At 50.0% G+C, this 24416-nt stretch overlaps 1 protein-coding gene across 17 annotated transcripts in view; it reads left to right on the top strand.

Annotated features, from left to right (window-relative positions):
- Positions 1-24416, top strand: part of Myo18a (myosin XVIIIA) — a 98442-nt gene that overhangs the window by 13005 nt on the left and 61021 nt on the right. Inside the window, exon 1 of one of the 17 annotated variants that reach the window (XM_087910265.1) lies at positions 24346-24407. The exons of the other annotated variants lie outside the window; for them this stretch is intronic. Within the exon in view, the coding sequence (XP_087766391.1) occupies positions 24402-24407 (6 nt within the window). The 5' untranslated portion in view covers positions 24346-24401. Of the gene's footprint in view, positions 1-24345; positions 24408-24416 lie in introns of those variants that run through there. 17 annotated transcript variants of the gene reach the window in all.

The following is a 24416-nucleotide window of genomic DNA, read 5'->3' as shown; positions in this document are numbered from 1 at the left end:
TGTGAGCATTGAAGTATAGGAAGTCCAGCAAGGCAATGGGTGGTGCACACCTTTAATCCCAGCACTCAACAGGCAGAGGCAGGCAAATCTGTGAGCTCAAGGCCAGCCTGATCTACAGAGGGAGTTCCAGGACAGCCAAGGCTACATAGAGAAACCTGCCTCAGAAAAAAGAAAGAACGAATGAACGAACGAAAGAAAGAAAGGAAGGAAGGATATAGGAAGTCCATGTTATTTAGATCTCAGGTGAAAACAATATGATAAGTGACTTATAATCATGGCTATCTGGGGTGTTGTCGTGGTTACAGTTCTGGGGGAGATGACTTCTGTCTGCTAGGGCTTTCCTTTTACTCCAAGTGAGGGAGGCGTGGAACAGCAGATGAGCTAGCAGGAGCTGGGTCAGAAAGAACCTGTAAACCAAGATTGTAGTGTAGAGTTACCAACACCGCAGAGAGAGTTTGCATCCTGACTGTTCCCGAGACAAAACCCAGTGGAGGGCATGAGATTCATAGCAAACATGGGTAGCTCTCCATGGAGCATCAAGACTTCTGTCCTCAGGGGTCTTTTGGTGCAGGAAGAGTGAAAGAATTTTGAATGTCCTGTGTGTACATGGAATATGAAGGATAGGTGACCTTTAGTCATTGTTTCCCGTCCAGCTGTATGTTTTAGGACTGTCCAGATCTATGCCCTGCAGTCTGAGCAATGCATGACCTACCTGGGACCTTTCAGCACTAAGTGACTGGCCAGATGTGCCAAAGTCAGAAGGGGAGGAAGCGGGGAGGAAGCAGCAGAGCCTGGCTCCCAGGGAGGGGGAGTAGGATGCTGAGCATGTTGGCTCAAGCTTGCAGTATGCTAGGCCCAGGGGAGACTGAGAGTAACAGGTCAGACTTAGGCAGGTACATTGGACTTGGGTTCCAGGCCTTCCTTTATACTGGAACTGGTTGAGTTTAATCAGCTTTGTAGAAGGGAGGTTGGTAGATAGGAAGATGCTTACGTGGAATCCAGAGAGGAACCTGGACTTATCATTCTAGAGATGCACACTGAGGGCCGGGTGGCTCAGCAGGTAAATGCACTTACCATGCAAACCTAACAGTCTTGAGTTTGGTTCCCAAATCCCAGAGAAGGAGAGAACCAACTTCTAAAAAGTGTCCTCTGATCTCCACATGCATACCTGACTCTACATATACACGCTAGAAATAATAAATAAGAAAAAGAAGAGGCTAGAGAGATGACTGGCCAGTTAAAAGCATGTGTTGCTGGTGCAGAAGGCAGAAGGCACAGGTCTGGTTCCCAGCACCCACATGGTAGCTTACAATCAAACATAACTCCCGTTTCAGGGGATCTGAAGCCAATTTCTAGTTTCCTGGGACTTCAGGCAGGCATGCTGAGGTGCATATATATACATGCAGACAAAGTGCTTGTACACCATTGTAAAACAGACAAACAAAACAGAGAGAGAGAGAGAGAGAGAGAGAGAGAGAGAGAGAGAGCAGCCCCCACACTGGGCATCTTCTCTGTGTTGCCGCCTAGCTACGCTGAACTTAAGACACGCTGCTCTAAAGGGGGCAGTGAGAAGGAAGCACGTTATCACAGAGCCAGGGTCATAATATACTGCCATGCTTGGCTAGCTTCTCCTCTGCCAGGACTGCTTTCAACAGATGGAATTTTCTTCTTCAAGCATGAATCCCCCAGAGTACTGTTGCCAGCTCCCTGTTGAACCACTGCCATGCCTCTGGGACCCTGAGCCTGGCATCCCAGATGCCACTACGTTTACTTGTCATAGCTCAGGGACTGTGCCGGTGTCTCAGGTTTCTCAGTCACTTTCCCTTCCCAGCCAGCTGCTGCTACCCCTCCCCAGGGAGGAGGATGCTTTAGCGTGGAAGGTGCTGGTAGCATCCACCTTACAGCTGGTATCCCTGAAGTCTGGCTTGCTCTGGCCCCCATGGGACAAGCCCAGCTGGTACCCATCTTCACCAGCCGTTAGCTTAACAGATCTGACAGAGGACACCATAGAGAACCCCATGCCTATGCGACTTCTGAAGCAATGTAAGACACATGGGGCTGGAAGGATCTCTGTACTGTTGCCCAGTTGGGTTGTGATGAGGACTCACGCACACACAAGCAGAGGAGCAGGGCGAGCCCAGCATTCCCAGCTTCTGCAGACAGACCCCAGGAGCTGAGTGCGCAGGCTCGCCAACTCTCTTGGGGCCCTCAGCTTATCTTCTCTTCCTCCCGCTCCAACTTCTGCTCATCGTCTTGGCATTAGTTCCAACCTCACTTCCATGCCAAGAGTCTTCCCGGATCCTCAAGCCTCTGGGTGGGGTACCCTGATGACAGTAGCTCCATAGGGACAGCTACTGGCAGCCACCCTGTCCATCGGGTCATCCGTCAACTGTGTCCACACGCTGCCTGTCTCCAGGGGCCTCCAAGGGAGTTGACTAGTCATCTGTTCTCTCCCCCACACAGATGGAGACCAAGGCCTGTATTCTTTGTGGTCTGTTTTGAAGGCCCCGAGGGTGAGGCAACCTTTGGGATTCCCTTGCACAAGGTGTATGCAGAATCTGTGAGTCCTTTTCATCTGCCCTGTAGCTACTACATGAGTGTCAGTGAAGGGGGTGAGGGATGAACCAGGGTGCTAGAGAAACTTGGAGTCTGAGTGACAGAAATCACTCAGCAGGCCTGCAAGAAGCTCCTGGTTCCCATGCCACTGCCACCTGTCCTGTACAACTATCCATTAAGTGGACGTCTGCTTGAAGAGCCAGGCCCTTCAAAGTTTCCAAACTTTCCTGAGCCATTTACTCATTCCCTCAATAAACAGAGAAGTCTGATTAAGGGCCAGGCCCAGTGCTGGGCATGAGGGCATTAACTAAGTAAACTATGACCTTGAGGAAGCACAGCCCTGGATGCAGATGTGCAGCTGAACAGCATGGCTGCTTTTGCATAAGGCTGAGAATGCAGGGAAGGTGGGAAGGAGGAAGTGGCCAAGTCTGACCGCAGGAAAGGTGGCAGTCAGCAGAGGCCACCTTAGTGGAAGTGACCCTTGGTTCCGTAAAAGTGTATGTTCTCCCCTCCCAGAGGAGAGGGTTAGACTGGATAGCAGCAACACCCAGCAACTTTCTTCTGGGGATCTCTGGAAAAGGCAGAGCTGGAGACAGCAACTTAGCCCGGGGCACTGCCCTCTGTGGGTCTTTATAGAAGATGAAGGTGTTTATGTAGAAGGCGAGCTGGCTCCTGTGAGACTTTGAGAAGTTAGCATCACTACTACCTCCCCCACCTCACCCCCACCCTGCCCCCATTACCATATCACTACCATCACCCCAACCACCTCACCCCTACCCCTATTCCCCCCCTCCCGCGCCACTAATACCTCCACCACCTCCTCCTCCACCATCTCCTCCTCCACCACTACCTCCTCTACCTCCTCCACCACCCTGCCCAATCTGTTAAGCCATCCAAGGATGCAGCTTCTTCTTTCACAGTCTCCAGCCCTTCCTCCTGGTACAGTTTTCTATTTAAGAAGATTCCCAGGCTTTTATCTAAACTTTCTCTTTAAGATGGCCAGCAGCGGCTGGGCTACTGTAGAGCATTGCTTAGCATGTGGGGAAGTCCTGGGTATTATCCCAGCACTGAAATAAATAAATAAATGAAAAACCAAATAAACAAGTCAGCTGATGGAAGAAAAGGCATCCTGGGTGTTCAGAATCCTTATCCAGGATTCTGTGGTGGAGACCAGTGGGAGACCGGCTGGTCCGGGTTACCTGTGTCTGGCAGAGGGCACCAGAGTCCCTTTGACTGTTGTGGGATTTCAAGACTCCTGAGTGGAAATGGAATGAACCACATTAGCCTTGTCAGCGAGGTTCCAGGTGCCATCAGGAATGGGACCTTCGGGGTTCCACGGACAGCTTGGAAACTGTATAGCTTCCAGGGTCTTAGGGCCTGCTGCTGAGCACTGGCCTTGCTGGGGGGTGGGGGTGCGGTGGGGGTGGTGCTGCAGGGTGCTCTTGGGGTCTGGGGTCTGATAGCACTTCTGTTTTTAATTTCTTCCCCAATGATCTTTAGAGGAGTTTGGAGATTTTTTTTTGTTTGTTTTAAACAGGAAATTTTTATTTCATTTTATGCCAAAGCTTCAGGCACCTCTGACATCAGAATCTTAGTACATGAGTGCACAAGCTAAATTCTTTTGATAATAAAGGGCCAGTGGGCAGGTGTTAGAAGTGCAAGAAGTGATGAGTGGGAGGTCGTGGACGTGCTGGACGTGCTGGAGCTTCACTGTCCTGGGAGCACCGGGGCTTCACTGTCCTGGGAGCACCGGGGCTTCACTGTCCTGGGAGCACCGGGGCTTCACTGTCCTGGGAGCACCGGGGCTTCACTGTCCTGGGAGCACCGGGGCTTCACTGTCCTGGGAGCACCGGGGCTTCACTGTCCTGGGAGCACCGGGGCTTCACTGTCCTGGGAGCACCGGGGCTTCACTGTCCTGGGAGCACCGGGGCTTCACTGTCCTGGGAGCACCGGGGCTTCACTGTCCTGGGAGCACCGGGGCTTCACTGTCCTGGGAGCACCGGGGCTTCACTGTCCTGGGAGCACCGGGGCTTCACTGTCCTGGGAGCACCGGGGCTTCACTGTCCTGGGAGCACCGGGGCTTCACTGTCCTGGGAGCACCGGGGCTTCACTGTCCTGGGAGCACCGGGGCTTCACTGTCCTGGGAGCACTGGGGCTTCACTGTCATGGGAGCACCGGGGCTTCACTGTCATGGGAGTACTGGGGCTTCACTGTCCTGGATTACCAGGCTCCAGAGTCCAGCAGTGAGGCTAATTCTCTCCTGCCAGGTCTCCTATCTCTGTCCTTAGAGGCTCCATTCTCCCACTTCCTTGTGATGAAGGGCAGTCCCAGAGTGCTTTGGCCACCCAGCCCGTGGGTGGTGGGCACAGTGCCTAGGCCACATTGAACGGGGTGTGGGTACATGTCCTGGTCAATGGTTGTTTTTGTAGGCGCAGCTTGGCATGGGGGCAGGGTCTTAAAAGTAGCTTGCCCTGAGCCACCCAGGACACTGCCCTCTGCCCTCTGCTTTCTTCTAATCTCATATTTACAATGAAATGGTTCTGGAAAATACCAGATAGGCAAGCACCCTGACTGGGGGTGGCTGGGGAGTGGGGTGAAAGGGGGGCGTGTGGCGGGTGGGAACACAAGTATTTTAAAAATGCTGCAGATCTCTATAGTGTTTCCCAGAAACCACAAGCATGTACTCTGCCTGCCAGCAGGGTTCCCGCCACCCCACTGCACCAAGCAGCTAGATTCTCCTCGTGAGGCCTGGCGTGGAAGTCAGCATGGTGGGGGGAGTGGTGGAGATCCATGACCCAGTTGAGGCAGGGGCTCCCCTGCTGCCAGGACAGGACGGCTGGCGCCTCCATTGTCAGTCCTTGGTAGGAAGCGCCCCAGGCGTCAGGACAAGTCTGTGGGCACCTACTGTGTCAGACAGGCACTGTGAAGGAGAGGCATTTTCATGGTTTTCCTGTCCCCTGTTGGGCACTTTCAGGGGGGCAGCCAATTCCAGCTCCCCGCGGGGCGGCCAGTGGTTGGCAACAGCCTGATCTGTTAAATGGAAGACGGTGTCAGCACAACTTGTTTTTCAGTCGGCAGCAGTTTGGTTGGGAGACTCTTTCCTTAGACCTCGGTCACCACTCTGAGTTCCTTAATCTCCTGCCATATGCCCCTCGGCATCAGGGCCCAGCCTTCTGCCCTGGCTGGCTCAGCCTCCACTTGGCATGGACTCTGGCCACAAGAGTATGGGCTTCTGTGGTGCCCCGGGCAGTTTGGATGTGGGGGCAGATGTGCGCCCTAGTGGTGATGACTGGAACAGAAAAACCTTGAGGAAGGAAGAGGAAGCTAGAGGTGCCTGTCTTGTCCTGAAGAAGGGTGTGTGGATGTTCTCAGTGTGTCCTGAAAGTCAGCTGGAGGGGTGAACAGCAGATGGCACCAGGTGGTATCCATTGTGACTGAAGCTTGAAGGATGGTAGCTGAGGAAGCCTGCCTTCCGCAGGGCCGGGACAGCTCCTTTGGCAGGTTAGGATGTGGTCCCCCCAGGCCAGAGGAGGAACACACTGTATTGCCCCTTACATAGCTTCCCTTGCAGACCCTAGATCTCGGAGGCATGGGCAGTGTCTTTCTCATCTTTTTGGCCCTTTCTCTTGTATTCCCCTCAGAACTGAGGGTGGCAGGGTCACTGGAGTGTCACCTCTGGCAATGGCAGGCTCCCCTGCATTGCACAGGGCTGTGCACTGTCATTGGTCTGTGTATTTTGTGGGTGTTGAGGTAGTAAGGCCAGTGGAGGGCCCCTCAGGCGGGCATCCACCCCGAGGCTCTCATTGGTTTCTAGTCTGGAATTCTGAGGCAGTCCTCTTGTCCACAGTGCTTTCCTGTGTGCCGCATGCGCACGTGTGCATTTCCCAAAGTTTGGATGTCACTTCCTCAGGGAGGCCTTCCCTGGTCCCCTCACACCATGTCTGGGTCCACCTTAGCAGCACCCAGCCTTCTCCTTCGTGGCACCCATTGCGACTTGGTTAGTTATCTGCGTGTTTCTTCATGCAGCAGGTGGAGGTCAGCGTTGAGGGCATGGCGGGGCCTGTGCGGGCATTCGTGGATGATAAGATGGTTCTTTAGCCAGAAACTGGTTTCCCATTCTCTTGTTTGGTATTCTTGCTGTAGCTAAAGTTTGGTTACAAGAACGCTTCTCTTTGCTAGGCCCTGGTGACCTGTCTGCAGTATGCTGCCTTCCCTTGCCTTGACTCACTATCTCTTGTGTGTTTAGGAATTGGCATCTCACACAGGAGTGAGGGAGAATGAGGTTCTACAGGTATCCGTGAGCAGGATTCTGGGTAGCGTGAGAGAAACCCAGGTGCAGCCTCTTCCTATGCCTGCAGGGAAATCCACATGAGCCGCTGGAGAGTCAGGGTCCCAAGGGAGCCTCCAATGTCCGGTCCAGAAGACCCTAGTGGAATGTGCCTATCTGCAGGTCTCTGAGGGGTTGGAATGTGGCTTGGGTTCCCAGTTTCCTCTTCCCCCCTGCTGTTTTTCCCTAGGCTGCCTCCGTGCTGGAATGTCGGCAGGCTGGGAAGGTTCATGGTAAGGATCTCTTCCAGTCTCAGCAACAAATTCCAGCTGGAGCCTGAGGACAGCTCCCACGTGGGTATAGAGGCCACCAGAGATGGCTGCAGGAGGGCTCGGCCAGTGGGAACTGCTATATTCCTGGATCTCAGAGTGGTGGGCTTTCAGTCCCCCCACCGGCACATGTAAACATAGCGCTCTCTCTTGGCCAGGTCCTAAGGCGCCTCGGTTGCAGGAGCACAAGGAGCAGCAGGCTCAGCAGTGGATAGGGAAGGCCTGGGAGGCCTGTGGGTAGAGACCAGTCCTTTCCCACAAGGCCTTGCCTTGTCCAGCCCTGACATGAAACAGGAAGGGGAGCAGCCTCAGATTCCATCCTCAGGTGGGGCCTGCCTACCAGCACCAGGTTCTCTGGCCAGGGGGACCATCCAGACTCCCCTGGATTTGTCAGCCTTATCTCTCTTCTCCACCTTTGTCGGACCTGGTTCCTTTCTTGATGACCTTTGCAGCCCCTGTGCCCTTTGTCCCCTAATCTCATTTCTTCTCCCTCCCATTCCCATTTCTGTAAGGAGCTGACTCACTTCCTCTCTCCTCCCTAACTTCTCACTGCCAGGCCCTGTGGCAAAGAGGGTGTACCCAGGGAGAGAGCTCTCACCCAGGGCACTTCCCTGGGACTTGGAGGCCATCCTTGGCTCTGGAGCAGGAAAGCGCTGAGTGTGAGGTCATGCAGAGTGATGGTTCCAGGCCATCGGGATCCCCCATCCCCCGCCAGCCGTGGTGCAGTCTGGGTAGAACGGCAGGGAATACCTGCTCATTCACACTGTGGGCTTGTCTGGGGAGGAGGCTGACAGTCCCAGCCCTGCGATGAAGGAGCCCATGCTTTCACAAGAACTATAGGCTCCTGTAGAAAGCTAGACCTCAGCCCTGGGTGGCATGGGCCGGAGGCCAAGTGGTGACAGCACTGTCAGGCAGCCTGAGAACGTCATGGCCCTCTGTGACACCCAGTTTCATGCCCAGACCCATCGTCCTGAAGGGATGATATTGGGAGCTTTCAATAGAACCTTTCAGATGCATGGCAAGGGACAGAGATTTGATGTGAGTTCTGGCTGATGGGCTCTGCCTCCCACCTCCCTCCTTAGTGAACTGATCTGATTGGGCAACTGACTACAGAAGCCCTGGCTGGGCTGGCATCTTCCATCTCACTGGCCCCTGAGCAGTCCAGGCTGTACCAGCCTGCGTTCCTGATGCTCCAGTCACTGGGGGGACCTGGCTTGTGCTGAGCCTGACATAGCCTTGTATCCTCCTGAGTAGATGCCCGGGTTACCTGAAGGATCAGGCAGAAGGTGGGATTAAGTCTCCACCCATCTGGACACACATCAAGATTAAAAGAAAAAGCGGCGACTGGAAAGATGGCTCAGTGGGTAGAACCGAGAGAGGGCTTGAGTTTGCATCCCAGTGCTCATATAAACAGCTAAGTGTATGGAAATGCCTGTGATTCTCGCACTGGGAGGCACAGACAGGAGATCTTGGAGGCTTACCACTGGCCGGCCGGACTGTCACAGAACACCAGGCTCAGTGAGAAAACCTGTCTTTGTAAAAACAAGCGATGGATCCGGAGAGATGCCTAAACAGTTAGGAGGTTATTGCTCTTGCAAAGGACCTGGGCTTGGCTGCTAGCATCTTATGCAGGCTCACAATCATCTGTAACCCCAGGCAAAACACGAATACAATTACATTAAAACAAAATAAATCTTTTGAAAAAAAAATAAAGAAAAGGTAGAAAGCTAAAGATGCCTGGCATCAGCTTCTTGCCTACACACTACACACACACACACACACACACACACACACACACAGAGAGAGAGAGAGAGAGAGAGAGAGAGAGAGAGAGAGAGAGAGAGAGGAGAGAGTTGGGGAAGATAGACACCAATAGAGGCAAGAGAGAAACTGCATGGCCTTTGAGGCGGGGTGTGTGTGTGTGTGTGTGTGTGTGTGTGTGGTGTGTCGGGGGAGCACGGCTGTGGTCTGCCTTCCTGGAATCCAGTGATAGCAAGCAGCCCTGTTCCCCACAGCACTGAGCTATGCCTGACAGTGCCTCCTCTGTACCGTAGCCTCAGAGTCTGACCTCGGGACTTCTGGATGACAGGAGCTTCTTGTGTAGGTTGTGGGGACTGGGGAAAGTGAGGGGTACCAGCCTGACCACCTGAGATGCCCTTTCTCTTGCTGATGAGAGCAGATCACACTGCACAGGCAACCCGAGGTCCCTGTGTTCGCTTAGGCACTGTCTGGTTCTAGCTCTACTGAACTTGGTAGCTTTACCCTTAGTGTGAGAATGGCCTAGGTGCTGCCAGACCCTTGCAGAGTCTGGACTGGGCTGTTCTTTTCCCAGATGCCTCCAAAACATTTTTTGCTCTTAACCTCTGGTCCTTTCTCAGTCTTACCTTCTCTGTCCATATGAAACCCCAGAGCAGAGGAGCAGGTCTTCTGGGAAGGCGAGGCTGAATGTTTCTACTTTACGTAGCCCTTTTGTCTTTTCTTTTCTTTTTTTAAATATTTATTTATTATGTATACATATTCTGTCTGTGTGTATGTCTGCAGGCCAGAAGAGGGCACCAGACCTTATTAAAGATGGCTGTGAGCCACCAAGTGGTTGCCGGGAATTGAACTCAGAACCTTTGGAAGAGCAGGCAATGTTCTTAACCACTGAGCCATCTCTCCAGCCCTCGTCTTTTCTTCAACTATTGATGCTCAGGTGTCTCTTCTTTGCCATTGGAAGATGGACCTTTTTGGGTGCAGTGGACATCTGTAATCTATCGTATCACTTGGGAGTTGGAGGCAAAAAGATTGAGAGTTCAAATTTAGCATCAGCTACATAGCCAGTTTGAGGCCAGCCTGGGCTACATAAGACCCTGCCTCAACAAACAAACAAGTGATCAAAAGAGGGCTTGGAGAGTAGCAGAGACTCTGGCTAAGAACGGTCCTCCTTGCAGAGGATCGGGTCTCAGTTCCCAGTACCTAGATGCCCCACGGCACCCATAGCTCCAGTCCCAGGAACCAACACCCTCATCTGGCCTTTGTGGGCACCAGGCATCCACATCCATACATGCAGACAAAATACTCTTACACATACAATAAAGAGAAATCTAAAAATGCTTGATTTATTAAAAAAGAATAAGGAATAGAGGAGGGGTAACATAATCTGTAAGAGGTGCCCTTTTGGCAGTCGCACCCATTCTCAAAGTCCTTTGTCTGTGGCTCGTACTGTTGCTGTGGAGCCTGTGTGACACGTAGGACAACCCTGGCTGTAGGGCTGGCTTTGGCTGTAGGGGCTGCTCTGGCTCATCTGGGACAAGAAGGCTGAGGACAGCGGCACAGAGAGAAGGGCCCAGGAATCAGGACTGTCGTGTGGTTGTATGTCCATTTCAATATGTTGTAACATTTTGGGCGATACATGGGCTCCAACTGGATTGTCCAGTCCAAATCTGGCCTGTGACTGAATGACCTTTGACATATTCCTTCATTTCTTTGGGCCTTCTTTTCCTATAAAATAAGAGTGATCATGGTACTTTCTTCTAGGTGTTCTGAGGACTGATGGATATTGGGCGTTTGTAATAAGTTTAGATAGTGCCCCCTCAAAGCTGTTAAGGTAGTTTCCCTCATCCTCAGAGGGTGCAAAACCCTCAGTAGACACCCAAAACCCTGCACATACTATTTCTTCTGCATGCATATTTATAGTAAAGTTATATTTCTAAATTAGGTACAGTAAGAGATTAACAGTAACAGTAAGACAAAACAATCCTGCAGTAGGATTTGAAATAACCACACAGAAACTGTATTAATTAGATCACTGCTTGGCCTATTAGCTCTAGCTTCTTATGGGCTAGCTCTTACATCTTAATTTAACCCATTTCTATTAATCTGTGTATTGCCATGTGGCTGTGGTTTACCGGCAAGGTTCTGGTTTGTCTGTTCCCCGCCAGTGGCTACTTGGCATCTCACTGACTCTGCCTTCTTTCTTCCAGCATTCAATTTAGTTCCCTCTGCTCATCTCCATTCTGCCCTGCACAGACCCAAGAGAGTCCTTTATTAACCAGTGGTATTCACAGCATACAGAGGGGAACCCCACATCACAATCCTAACAGAACATTGTAATAAAACGTATAAATTACCATGTGTAGTAATTGACACCTGCAGTCCCGGCATTTAGGAACTGGAGGCAGGAGGATCAGGAATTCAGGATCACTCTGGATTACATAGTGAGTTTGATGCCAGCCTGGGCTACATGAGACCCTGTCAAAAACAAAAAGCCAGCAAACAAAAAGCAAAAGCATCAAGCCAATGGAAAACCTAATGAATTATTTGTTGCTAGAATTTGCTATTAAGATGTTTTGGACTGCAGTTGACTGTGGCTAACTGAAACTGTAGGACTCAGGGGCTCCTGTGCAGCTCAGCAGTGAGCACCACTGTCATTAGTCCCCCTCTGAACCTCAGGGAGTGCTTGGTGTCCAGCATGGAGACCATCTGTCCACCGAGTGCTGCAGGCTCCCTTCCTCTTAATGACTCAGCTGTGCGTCCTTTATACATGCCCTCAGGCTAGTGCCTCTGCCCTGTGTCTTTCCAGTGGAGTTAGGGAAGCAGCCCCAGCTTCCTCACGGCCGCTCCGGAACCTCAGCCTGCCCTGAGTTCCAACTGGCTCTTTGTAGTTACATTCCAGTTTTTCAGATTGTGCTGGGTTTCTCCTGCCTTCCCAGTCAGATTCCGTCTGGTTCTGATGCCCTTAGAGTATCAGGCTTCTTCCTGTTTGTTTTCTGGTTGGCAAACCTACCCTGCTTTTTGTTGTTGTCTGTCTTCTTGTCTGTCTTGCTCCTAGCAGCCCATCTCCAGTAGGGCTTAGCAAGCACAGGCACAGAGCTAGAGGCAACCCTAGCCGATTCTTTCCTGGCTTCATCCTCATTACACATTGCCCAGACTCTCTTGCATGGATTTTCTAACTAACGTAGCCAGCCCCTCAGACTCAGGCCCTGTGGTGGAGTGTGCAGGCCGTCAGATCTGCTCTGTTGCCTTGTTCTCCCATGCATCCTGGCCTTGTCTGAGCCAAGGCCCTGTGGTGGAGTGTGCAGGCCGTCAGATCTGCTCTGTTGCCTTGTTCTCCCATGCATCCTGGCCTTGTCTGAGCCACTCTAGCAGGTGCCCAGAGGTTACTCTCCTCTTCCTCATTTGCTTCATTTGGATGACTAGAAGGAAAGGTCAATTATGGCCTTCTCTACCCTATGACAGAAGTCCTGACATGGGACAAGGTGACTTCATTGGCTTTATTCGCACTTAAACATTGAAGGTTTTATTTAGTACTCTTCTGGGGCACTACCAACCATCCTGAGTCCTGCAGCCCGCTCTGTGGTGGGGAAACCCTCAGGCCACTACATTCCAGACGCCTTACCCCTGCCTGGCCCAGAGACTTGAAACAAGGGCGGATTGTGCTGGACTGAGGGGCTTTCTCCAGAGCCAGGACGCCTTGGGGTGGAGGCAGACTTCCATTCAGTCTGTCCTTTCAGCCCTGTGGCATCTGGCTTCTGCTCATTGACTGGATGCTAATTGTGACTGCTCCCTCTTCTTCCCCATTTCTTTCTGAGGCCCAGGGAACAAGTGTGACACAGGCATGGGACAAGGGTGTAAGCAGACTGGGCAGGGGTGGGAGAGAACGGCAGCAGGTCGGGACACCATCTGAAAGAGGCATGGACTAGACCGACCTTAAACACAGTGGAGGGGGATCTCCTGGACCAGACCGGTCTGACAGAAAACACCGTGGCCACTGAACACTTGGAATGTGGCTAGTGCAACAGAGAAACAGAACTTTATATTTTGATTTTAATTTAATGAGAAATAGTCCCGGTGTTTTTATCTAACTTAAATTTAAATGGTGGCTACTGTATTGAACAGTGCAGTTCCACAGGGCTCCCAGAAGTGTGGGGTGGGGGCAGGGAGGCAGGTTTTGAAGTCTTATCTCCTTCTGCAGAGTGCCCCCACCCCCAGGCTGGGCCTGGTGGCATTTCCCCTGCCCTTCCGGAAGGAAGGAAGGTTTGTTCTCTCTAGCAGTTTCTCCACTTCACCAGCTCTGGAATCCCAATGCCCTAGGGACAACAGGTCCCTGGCGATGTGCCACCACAACTGGGGCAGTGCTTCCTTGCCAAGCATGACTTCTGCCCGGCTTGGTAACAGCACAGGTGCTCACACGCCCGGTGGGTCTGGCTGGCTGTGCACGTGGGGGCGGAGGGGTGGAGACCAGGTAGGCAAAGCAGAAGCCTCTTCTCTTCCTTGTTGTTACTTCAAAGGGTTCTAGAAACAGGCCCAGAAGTGAACACACAGATCTTCAAGCTCTGGCTTTGTTCACACCCCCACCCCCAACTAGGGGAACCTAAGGGTGTCTGGAGGGGCCGCTCTGAACTGTGAGTCCAGCTCTCACACCCTGGAAGGCCTCCCTCAGGCTTTATTCCTCAGTGTGGCTGACCCTTACGCTGGTTTTCCCTGATTCTTCTGTGAGAATAGAGAAAAGTAGTCATTTATAGGAAAAGAGCACAATACTTCATTATGCTCATTCTCGAATGTCGGCCAGTCCAGCTGGGATGTGAATTAGCGAATGTGTTGTTTAGTAGCCCCAAGTCTCCCCGAGATTGAGGCAGAGCATGGAAGGCTTGGGAAGACTGTCAACAAGACTGGCCCTGGGCTTTGGGCCTTGTGGAACATTGGGAAAGCAGAGGCAATTTGGAAATCCCCAGGAGCTGAGGAAATCCCCAGCAGCCTAGTCCCCTGGAGCCACCAATCAGGTGGACTCTCCCCTGGATCTGACTGCTTAGTTTTGGGGCAGAGTTCTTGGCAGAGCAGGCAAAATGGTGTGTACAGGGCCCTGGGCAGACCTTCGGATGTGTTAGGATGGAGTCTGGTGGGATGGAGGGTATGGGGAATGACTGATCCCTAACTCCAGCCGGGTCAGTGATCTGTGGCTGCCCTCTCTTTGCCTACTGACTCTACTGACCGCTTGTCTCAGCCCTCTCTCCACTCTAAAACCTAAGGCGTCCCTTGAACCTTCCAACTATAAACTCGGGTATTCATTCATTCAATGTATTCCATCAGTAGGCACTTATTAAATGTCTTCTATGTGTTGGAACTATCTCGGGTACCGAGGATAAGTCAGTAGTGAAAAAAATAAATGTAGGCGCCTGCCCATTTTTGCACCTTCTTTGCCGTTTCTCTCATGGGTAAAACGAGAGGCCATCTTGCAGGCTGCAGCCCCCCTGAAGCTTCTGCTCCCCGGGACGCTTGTTGAAGGCGGGGCCCAGCAGAGGCGAAGAAGTTCTGTAGCCTCCTCGGTGCCTGCAGATCCATAAGAAGGGGAAGGCTGCCCTCTGCCGGGCTGCGGTGGAGCTGCAGGGCGAGCGGCTGTGGTGCTCCAAGCGCATGTGCTAAGCTTGGCTCCACCCTTGCTCTGGAGGCTGGGCGGAACAGGAAGTGCAGAGGTATTTCAGGGTTAAGGCTGAGTTGAGCACCTCTGAGAGCTCCTACTGTCTGGACTTTGAGCCAGTGCAGGTTTCATTTTACCTGCCCCTACCCTCTTTGAGGTCATCTTTAGTCTTCTTAATGGAGTTTGACCTCTTCCCTTTCAGAATTCCCTGATCTCTTTAGTGCGTTAAATATAGAGGCACCCCTGCTTTGGTGTTTTCTGGAAATACCGTCTTTAAGGCTGGTGTCGAGGAACCTCGGTAGTCCTCTGATGGGGTGCACCTGTCACCACTGGTAGCTGGTACCCTCCTACCCAGGAAGCACAAGTTCTGTGATCTCTCCCTAGTCCGTAGGGCTGAGTACTTGATACAGGGCTCCCCACAACTTCCCCAAACAATGCCTTCCGTTTGCTTTATGTTATTGCATACTGCAAATTAGTAATACAAGCATTATGTACTTGGTGTTCATTTATGGGAACAGTGTTTATAAATTCTTTTTGTTTGTTTGTTTGTTGAGACTGGGTTTCTTTGTGTAGCCCTGGCTGTCCTGGAACTCGCTCTGTAGACCAGGCTGGCCTCAAACTCAGAGATCCACCTGCCTCTGCCTCCTGAGTGCTGGGATTAAAAGCCTGTGTCACCACTGCCCTGCTATATTCTTTTAATTTTAATGATTTATTTATTTTTATTTTGTGTACATTGGTGTCTTGCCTGCATGTGTGTCTGTGTGAGGGTGTTGGATCCCCTGGAACTGGAGTTACAGGCAGTAGTGAGCTGCCATGTGGTTGCTGGGAATTGGACCCAGGTCCTCTGTAAGAGCAGTCAGTGCTCTTAACTGCTGAGCCATCTCTCCAGCCATATAGATTCTTTCATATCTATCTATCTGTCTGTCTGTCTGTCTGTCTGTCTGTCAGGTCCTCTGTAAGAGCAGTCAGTGCTCTTAACTGCTGAGCCATCTCTCCAGCCATATAGATTCTTTCATATCTATCTATCTGTCTGTCTGTCCGTCAGTCCGTCTGTCCGTCCGTCTGCCCGCCCTCCCACCCGTCCATCCATCCATCTATGAAAGCATGAGCATGCTACAGCACACATGGATGGAAGTTAAGAGCTTGTAGACTCACTTCTTTCCATCATGTGGATTCCTCGATCAAATTCAAGTTGTTCAACTTACTGGCAAGTGCCTTTATCCTCTGAGCCATCTCAGTCTGATAGACTGACTAAAAATTTTTACGTATTTTTTTATATACTTAGAGACAGGATCTCACTGGTACCTCTGCCTGGCCTGGAACTCACTATGTAAACCAGACTGACCTGGAACTCACAGAGATCTACCTGCCTCTGTTTCCCGAATTCTGGGATTAAAGTTGTGGCCCATCATGCCCAACTTTACATATATATTTACATATGAACACACACATACATATGTGTATGTATATATATATATATATATATATATATTTACAGAGTTTTGATTTATAGGAGGAAATAGAGACAGATGAGGTTGGGAAACAAGCTTTTTTTATGGTTTTAAAGATATCATAAGGGGGCTGGAGAGATGACTCAGAGGTTAAGGGCACTGACTGCCCTTCCAGAGGACCTGGGTTCAATTCCCAGCACCCGCATGACAGTTCACATCTGTCTATAACTCCCATTCCAGGGGATCTAGCGTCTTCACACAGACATACATGCACATAAAGTAAAAATAAATGAATCTTTAAAGAGAACCGTGGTTTTCGTGTTTTGCACACTGCATCTTTTCTGATAAATCAGCCATCTGTGATGCCAGCACTTGTGTAGCTGAGTGAGGTCTCCGTGAGCTGGAAGCCAGCTTGGAGTACTCATCCTAGTGAAATCCTGTTTTTAAAAACAAACAAGTAAATAACAAAAACCTTGGGCCAGAAAGTAATGGCATATGCCTTTAATTCTAACACTTGTGAGGCAGCGGCAGGTAGAGATCTGAATTTGAGGCCAGCTTGGTCTACAGAATGGTTTCAGGACAGCTAGGGATACACAGCCCTGTCTCAAAAACTGAAAAAAATAAAATAAAAAAATAAATGAAATGAACAAAAGACTCCCTTTCATGGCCTTGCTCCAAGCTGTCTGTAACATGTGTCTAACTCCCCCTCTCCTCACCTAGAGACATCCTCAGCCCTTGAGTCTCCCCAGAATTTGGTTGGTGCCCCTTGCTGGAGGAGCACTCTCAACTCAGCTATAATAACTCTCGGAGTGCGTCTGTTCCTTCCTCTGCTGGTCGTTTTCTGTGGGGAGAGACTTAGAAACTAAGTCACTGTTTTGTGCCACTCACCCATCCTTGCATCGGTCATCTCTAAGCAGAGTCCAGGGTGGATGAGCGATGGGGTCACAACAGCAAGCATCCCACCTCTGCCTGCTCCAAGGGCAGTCAGTGCTCCGGGGCTGGAAAAGACCCAGACCTTGTGGTTCCCGTAGCCTTCCTTGCGAGGTGGTACACTGCATGGCTAGCTGGATGGCCAGCTTCCTCAGCCTCCCACAGCTTCCCACCAGGCTTCCCACGGCTCTGCTTAGCCACCAAAGGGGCCAAGGACCACTCCCCTCATCCTTCTACCAGCACGGCAGGGCAGCATACAAAGCTTTGGCTCCGTGTGGATATCCTCTGTACCGAAGCCCATTCCGTCCAGCTTGTTATTGCATCGTCTAGATGAGTTGGGTAAATCCAGTGTTGAATACCTCCTGTGTGCTTTGTGCTGGAGAGTAGGGTGGTGTTGAGCAAATCTTTCAGGAAAATATAAAATTAAATATGCCCCCAGCACCAACAGCCATAAGAGTGACTCATTCAAGTTTGTCCCGTGGGTGGGGGGAGCTGTACTTGTTCTTGAACACAGGGCTTCAGGCATACTAGGCAAGCACTCTACCTCTGAATGACAGCCCTTCAAAAAATTCATTTTGCTGAGTAAAAACAAGTTTATTAGGGCTTACTTACAGAGTGATGGACATTGGACAGTTGTGTTTTCCTGAAGTCACCAATCTGTCCTGGTACTAAGGTCCACTTTTATCTGGCTCCAGTCTGCAACAGAATTGTTATAAACCTGGACTGTGTGTGCCCCCCACTGTTTAACTCCAGGGCCGAACAACAAAACGTCAGAGCAGAGTCTGGGGTAGGTGTCCCAGGTCTCTCTTTGGACCACCAGCTCCCAGATGACATGAGACTTATTACTAATTATGAAAACTTGGCCTTGCTTAGGCTTGTTCCCAACTAGCTCTCATAGCTTAAACTAACCCGTTTATATTAATCTATGTTCTGCCACGTGGCTCACTTCTTCTCCTCAGTACGGTACATCCAACTTCCTCCCTGATACCTCCCCAAGGTGGCAAATCCCCACCTCAGTTTCTTCCCAGAGTTCTTATCTCTGCCCGGAAGTCCTGCCTTGCTATTGGTTCTTTATTAAACCAATCAGAAGGTGCCTTAGGCAGGTGAGGAAGGACAGAGACACATCTTCACACAGTGTGATCAAATATCCCGCAGCACATGTGTGGACTCCATGCTTGCTCTTAGCAGGGCTTCAGGTGAGCTCGGCCAACACCTTCCAGCCGTGGGAAAGATGGCTGGTTTTTGTTGTATGGCATGTAGGCTTGCTGCAAGGTGGAGTCAAGTCTGGCTAAGATGTGGAGAACCAGTCTCTACAGGCGACATATAAAGGAGGCAGAAAGTGGTCCTTATGGGAGAGCAGGCTTAAACATAGTGGTTATCAATTGATAACTGTTCAGAACATTAATTTAGGCTCCATAGTCATCACATACACACAATAAACTTCAATGAGTTCAACTATATGTTTGTACAAGAAATTATATTGGCCTAAAATTATGGAAGTAGTGCTTTGTGTATTTTTATTATGTGTTGTACATTACTGTACACTGTGCTTCCATGGCGATATATTGTATTGAATGGTATAGTGGCTCCCCATCATCCATGGATGTGTTTCAAGACCCATAGTAAATGCCCAAAAGCTTGGCTAATACCAAATCCTAGAGCTAACTTTTTTCCTGTATGCATACCTATGGTAAAGTTTAATTTATAAATTAAACACAGTAAGAGATTAACAGTAAGTAATAAAATAGCAGCAATAATAACGATATGCTGTAATTAAAGGTTACATAAATGTCGACTCTCTCAGAAAGCCTTACCGTGTTATCACCTGTAGGAAGCAGTTTGCAGCTTCTCTTTGGCACATCCGGGTTGCTGGCTCCACTGCTCCCCACTTTGGGGGCAGTATTTTTTTTTCTTTTTTGAGACAATGTTTTTCTGTAGCTTTGGAGCCTTTCTTGGATCTAGCTCTTGTAGGCGAGGCTGACCTTGAACTCACAGAGATCCACCTTCCTCTGCCTCCCGAGTGCTGGGATTAAAGGCGTGAACCACCATGACCCGGCTAGAACAGTATTTTTTTTTTTTTTATTTAACAGTTCTGGTGATTGGACCCAGGGCCTTGAGCATAGCGAGCAAATACTCTGCCACTGAACTGCCTTCCCCTCTTCAGGATCATTGTTAAGTAGAATTATTGTTCTTCTTATTATTAGAATTATCAAACACAACCTTGGGCTCCTATGACAGCCAGCCTCACAGCCAGGATGGCTACTCAGTGACTCTTGGACAGATAGCATTTGTGGACTCATGTCTTGGTTAGGACAGAGTAGGATGATGGGAAATTTCATTGTGTTCCTCAGAACAACATGCGATAAAAACTTATAAAAACTGTTTTTTCTGGCATCATCTAATATTTTCAAACCGTGGTTAATCTCAGACAACTTAAAGTCTGGACCAGGAAGCTGCACAGAGAGGGATTGTATACACAAAACCACAAGCGCTCTATTGCTGAGCCACTTTAGGGATTTTAGGAGATTTATTTATTTATTCGTGTGTGGGGGGCATGTTTTGCCTACATGTATGTCTTTGCACCATGTTTGTGCCTGGTGCCTGTGGAGGCCAGAAGAGGGCGTAGGATTGAGAGTGGAGTTATAGATGGTTGTGAGCCACCTTGTGCTGCTGACTTGAACCCAGGTTCTCTGGAGGAGGAGCAGCTAATGGTCTTCTCTAGTAAACCATCCCCCGGGGGGTCTTTGACTGGATCCTACTTTTGTATTACGTGATGACTGTTGAGTCAAAATCTACATAATGTGTGACTCTCCATATGCAGTAGAGTACCAACCCAAGTGTAGCCAGGAGCCCCTGTGTGCGGTGTGTAGCTACAGACCCGGTGAGGGCTGTGGTTTCAAATGATAATTTAGTGATGTTAATCATGGAGTTGCCACCTACAATTTAATTTGTCAAGCATAGGCTAAAATATGTGCTGTCTTCTATCCTCACAGCAACCACACACAGCAGAAACCATATTACACTACTGTAAGGAGTGGGATAATTCTGTCTTAGACCAGACGGCAAAAAAGAGGCTGAGCCGGGCGGGACTCAGCCCCAGGGATGGGGGGTGCTGTTGCACCATACCTTTTTGCACTGTGCTTCGGGGTGGGCCATTTATTTGTTTGCTTGTTTGTCTGTTTTGTTTTTGAGACAGGGCTTCTCTGTATAGCCCTGGCGGTCCTGGAACTTGCTCTGTAGACTAGGCTGATCTCGAACTCACAGAGATCTGCCTGCCTCTGCTTCCCAAGTACTGGGATTAAAGGTGTGCCCCACCACCGCCCAGTCTAAAACAAACTTTGAAGTGAAGATGGAGAGGTGGCCTAGTCAGTAACTTGTTTGCTGTATTAGCATGAAGACCTGAGGTAGATCTCCAGCATCCATGGAAAGACTCAGGCATAGAAGCTAGAGAGGAGAGTGCTCTTTCAGAGGATCTGGGTTCAATTCCCAGCACCCACATGGCAGCTCACAACCACCTGCGACTATAGTTCCAGGGGGTTCAATACCCTCTTCTGGCTTCCATGACATGGAGCATAATACTCATCACATTAAAAATCAGAATCTGTCTATAAAGCTAGTTCCAGAACAACCAGGACTGTTACACAGAGAAACCTTGTCTTGAAAAAAAAAACAAAAACAAAAAAAAAGTCAAGCACAATAGCACATGCCTATACTCCCTCTATACTGTCCTCTAGGACAGGCACCAAAGCTACAGAGAAATTCTGCCTCGAAAAACCAAAATAATAATAATAATAATAGTTTGTTTTAGATTTATTTATTATGTACCTACTTTAGACAGGGTTTCACTGTGTAGCTCCTGGAACTCACTATGTAGACTACTAGGCTTCCCTTGAATTCACAGAGCTCCATCTTCCTCTGCCTCTAAAGTGCTGTTATCAAAGGCAGGTACCCTGACACCTAGATTGTTAATTTTTCTTTTATGCGTATGAATGTTTTGTGTACATGTATGTATGTATATCATGTATGTATGTATATCATGTATGTATGTATATCATGTGTGTATGTATATCATACATACATGTGTGTATGTGTATCATCCATACATGTGTGTATGTGCATCATACACTCATGTGTGATGCTCTTGTAGGTTGGAGAAGAGTATTGGATCCTCTGCAGCTGGAATTACAGATGTTTTATGAGCCATCATGTAGGAACCGAACCTGAGGTCCCTTGCAAGAACAAGTGCTCTTAACCCTTGAGTCAACTCTCCAGCTCTCCTCACCCCCCATTTTTTTTTTTTTTTTTTTGGTAAGGTGTTGGATCCCCTGGAGCTGCAGTTACAGGCAGCTGTGATGACTCTGGTCTGGGCCTCGGGAAGAGCAGGCCATGATCTTCACTGGAGAGCGATTTCTCCAGTTCCTGTCGTTGGGCCTTAGTGTGGGTTCTAGGAGTTTGTCCTTTTGCTTACACAGCAAGTGTTTTTGCTTACCGAGACATCACAGCTGTATTTACACTTTGTTTACAGGTGCCCTCCTCCAAGTGCTGGGGACGGAGCCCAGGAACTCAAGCATGCTAAATAAATATTCTATCCCTGAGCTCCAGCCCCAGAAGTGGGCGGTGTCTTCAGAACTTCGTGTGCACTGGATCTTTTACCCTATGCTAACTCTGTGCCGTAGGTACTATTATCCCCCACTCCTCAGGAGAAGGACACTGAGTTCTAGGGTGCTCACTCCGTGTAGTTACTGTGTGAAAGAACCACAACTGAACTAGGAAGTCTGACTCTGAAGGATTTCTCTTTAACCATGGAGACTATGAATGATTCCTTCCAAGCAGTAGTTCTCAGACTTCAGTAGGCACCAGAATCACCAGGGTCTTGGACTTCAGTACGCACCAGAATCACCAGGGTCTTGACTGAAGTCACAAGTGCTGGGCCCCATATAGTGCTCTGGGTTCAGGAGACTGGGGTGCATTGTTAGCATCTCTAACCAGTTTCCAGTTGGTGTGGATGCTGCTGGTCTGGGGACCACACTTTGAGAATTAACTCTTTTCTATCTATTCTATACTTGCTTCTTATTGACTGGAAAATAGTATGAGCATAATTTTCATTGTAGAGATGAGGGGAATTAAAGTCACCTGCCCATGGCAGCATAACCCACCCACCAGTCCACCCACCCACTCACTCACCAATCTACCCACTTATCGATCCACCCATTCATCCACTCATCCATCCGCCCGTCCGTCCATCCATCCATCCATCCATCCTTCCATCCAGCAATTGGTCACATGAGTGCCAGGCTTAATGACTGCCTTAGTTCTTGGCCCTGGCTTAAGCCAGAGTCACCAGAAGCCTAGTTTGGCAGCACACACCTGTAATCCCAGCTTTGAGAACCTGAGACAGAAGGATCATAAGTTCAAAGCCAGCCTGGGAGGCTTAGCCAGATTCTCTCTAAAACAAAACAACACACTAAGCATGGTGACACATGCCTGCAATCCCAGCTCTCCAGAGGCTGAGGCAGGAGGATGAACGGAGGGTCTGAAGTGACCTGGTCTACACATAATGAGTTCCAAGTCATGGGGGCCGTAAAGTGAGACCTCACAAAAAGCCAAAAGCAGGGCTGGAGAGAGGGCTCGGGGGTTAAGAGCATTGACTGCTCTTCCAGAGGTCCTCAGTTCAACTCCCAGCAACCACATGGTGGCTCACAACCATCTATAATGAAATCTGATGCCCTCTTCTGGTGTGCAGGCAAAACATGCAGGCAGAGCACTGTATACATAATGAATAAATAAAAATCTAAAAAAAAAAAAAAAAAGAGCCTCTGTTTTCCTTGGACAGGACCTGAGGCACAGGGTGGCTTGCAACCATCTGCAACTCCAGTTCTGGGAGATCTCATGTCCTCTCCTCACCTGCTTGGGCACCAGGTGTTCGTGTGGTGCACAGAACACAAGCGCAGACAAACACCCATACACATTAAAAAACAAACTAAACCAAAGAACAGAACGTTCAAAGAATCGCCCCAAATCCCAGTACTCAGGGCTCCTTCCCAGACCAGTTAGATCAGAAACTGAGAGGGAAATGGGGAGCTCTAGGTATTGTACCCTAAAGTCTCTCGGGGGCTTCAGTGAGCACCACTGTGGGGATGCAGGACCTTTGACACTGCAGGAGGACCAGGGGACCTCAGGAGGACCAGGGGACCTCCCTGGGAAGCAGAGGCTCAAGCTTGTTCCTGATAGTCTGTGCATCTATGTACACATGTGTGTGGCATGGTAAGACTAGGTGACTTGCACAGTCATGTTGAAAGGAAAGCCGGGTTTGGTTCTTTCCGGCAGTGTTTGCCAGTCCATTCCTGGAGACTGTCATCAATGCAGGACCCCTGGGGCTTAGAACTGACTGTGGGTGACAAGCTTGGGTTTTTCCAGTCCCTTCCTCCCTGGAGAGGAAGAGGGAATCAATGACTATTTCTATTTCTTTATTTTTCTATAGACACTTGGCAGGTTCTGTCTTTTTGCCTATTGCCATCTTTCTCCTATCTCAGCCTCCAGGGTATCTATAGCTGTGATGGGTATTTGGTAGTGTTACCTAGAGCCAGGCCAGGAACACAACTCCTCAATGACAACCTCTGTTCGTTGGCCAGACACCCCCAGCTTCCTCTGTTGCAGGGCTAAGACCCACCCCTCCCTCCCCACCCACCCCACTTTCCCCTGCCTATGCAGCAACTGGTTAGTGTGTGGGAGAGGGAAATGGAGAGAGAGAGAGAGAGAGCGCAATTGATTCTCTCTCTGCTCATCTCTCATTATGAGGCAGTAGCAGGAGGCCTCAGCCTGATCTGTGGTTCTCTGCCCTTGCTGACCTTACAGAGCTGTGTGTGACTGCTGCCTGGGCCTAGTATACACCAGCTTTATGTCACGTTGGGTGTAGGGTTAGTGTCTCCATACACTAATTAGATGGCATAGTTAGGTGTGTGACTGAAGTGTTCTCAAGTACACTGCGCTGTGATTGCCTTCATGCCTGCTAGGATGTGTGTGTGTGAGAGAGAGAGCCTGTGCATGCTAGCCTCAGTCTTGGCCTGTGGGGCCGGGGGCTGCAGGTCTCAAATTCCTCTGCTATTTTTAGGGGCCGTATCAGCCCAGCTGTCCAGGAGCCTGAGTGTGTGTCAGAAGGAAAGTGCCACCCTTTCTGTCTTCGGTCCCTAACCCCAGGACACTGACTGTCTCATCCCATACCCTTATTTGAATAGCCCCCTTTTCCTCCACCTAGACCCCATTGCCCTTTGGCTGTGGGCATACCTGCTACCTGCAGTCCTCCAGCCTCTGCTGTCTCCACAGCCCTGGCAGGGTTGGGCAGCTGCAGCGGGAGGGGCCTGGGAGAGGGAGGGGACCAGGGGCGGGGCTGCAGCCTGTGCTATTTTGAGCAGCTAACGGGAGCAGCAGAGAGAGGAGACTCCTTGCTCTGGGCTGCTCCAGGCCAGGCCATGCGGGTGAGTGTC

This window comes from Myodes glareolus, chromosome 9, assembly GCF_982192425.1.
Source record: "Myodes glareolus chromosome 9, mMyoGla1.1, whole genome shotgun sequence".
Taxonomy (NCBI): domain Eukaryota; kingdom Metazoa; phylum Chordata; class Mammalia; order Rodentia; family Cricetidae; genus Myodes; species Myodes glareolus.
The sequence above is the reverse complement of the archived record's forward strand: the minus strand, read 5'-3'. Positions and strand labels throughout refer to the sequence as shown.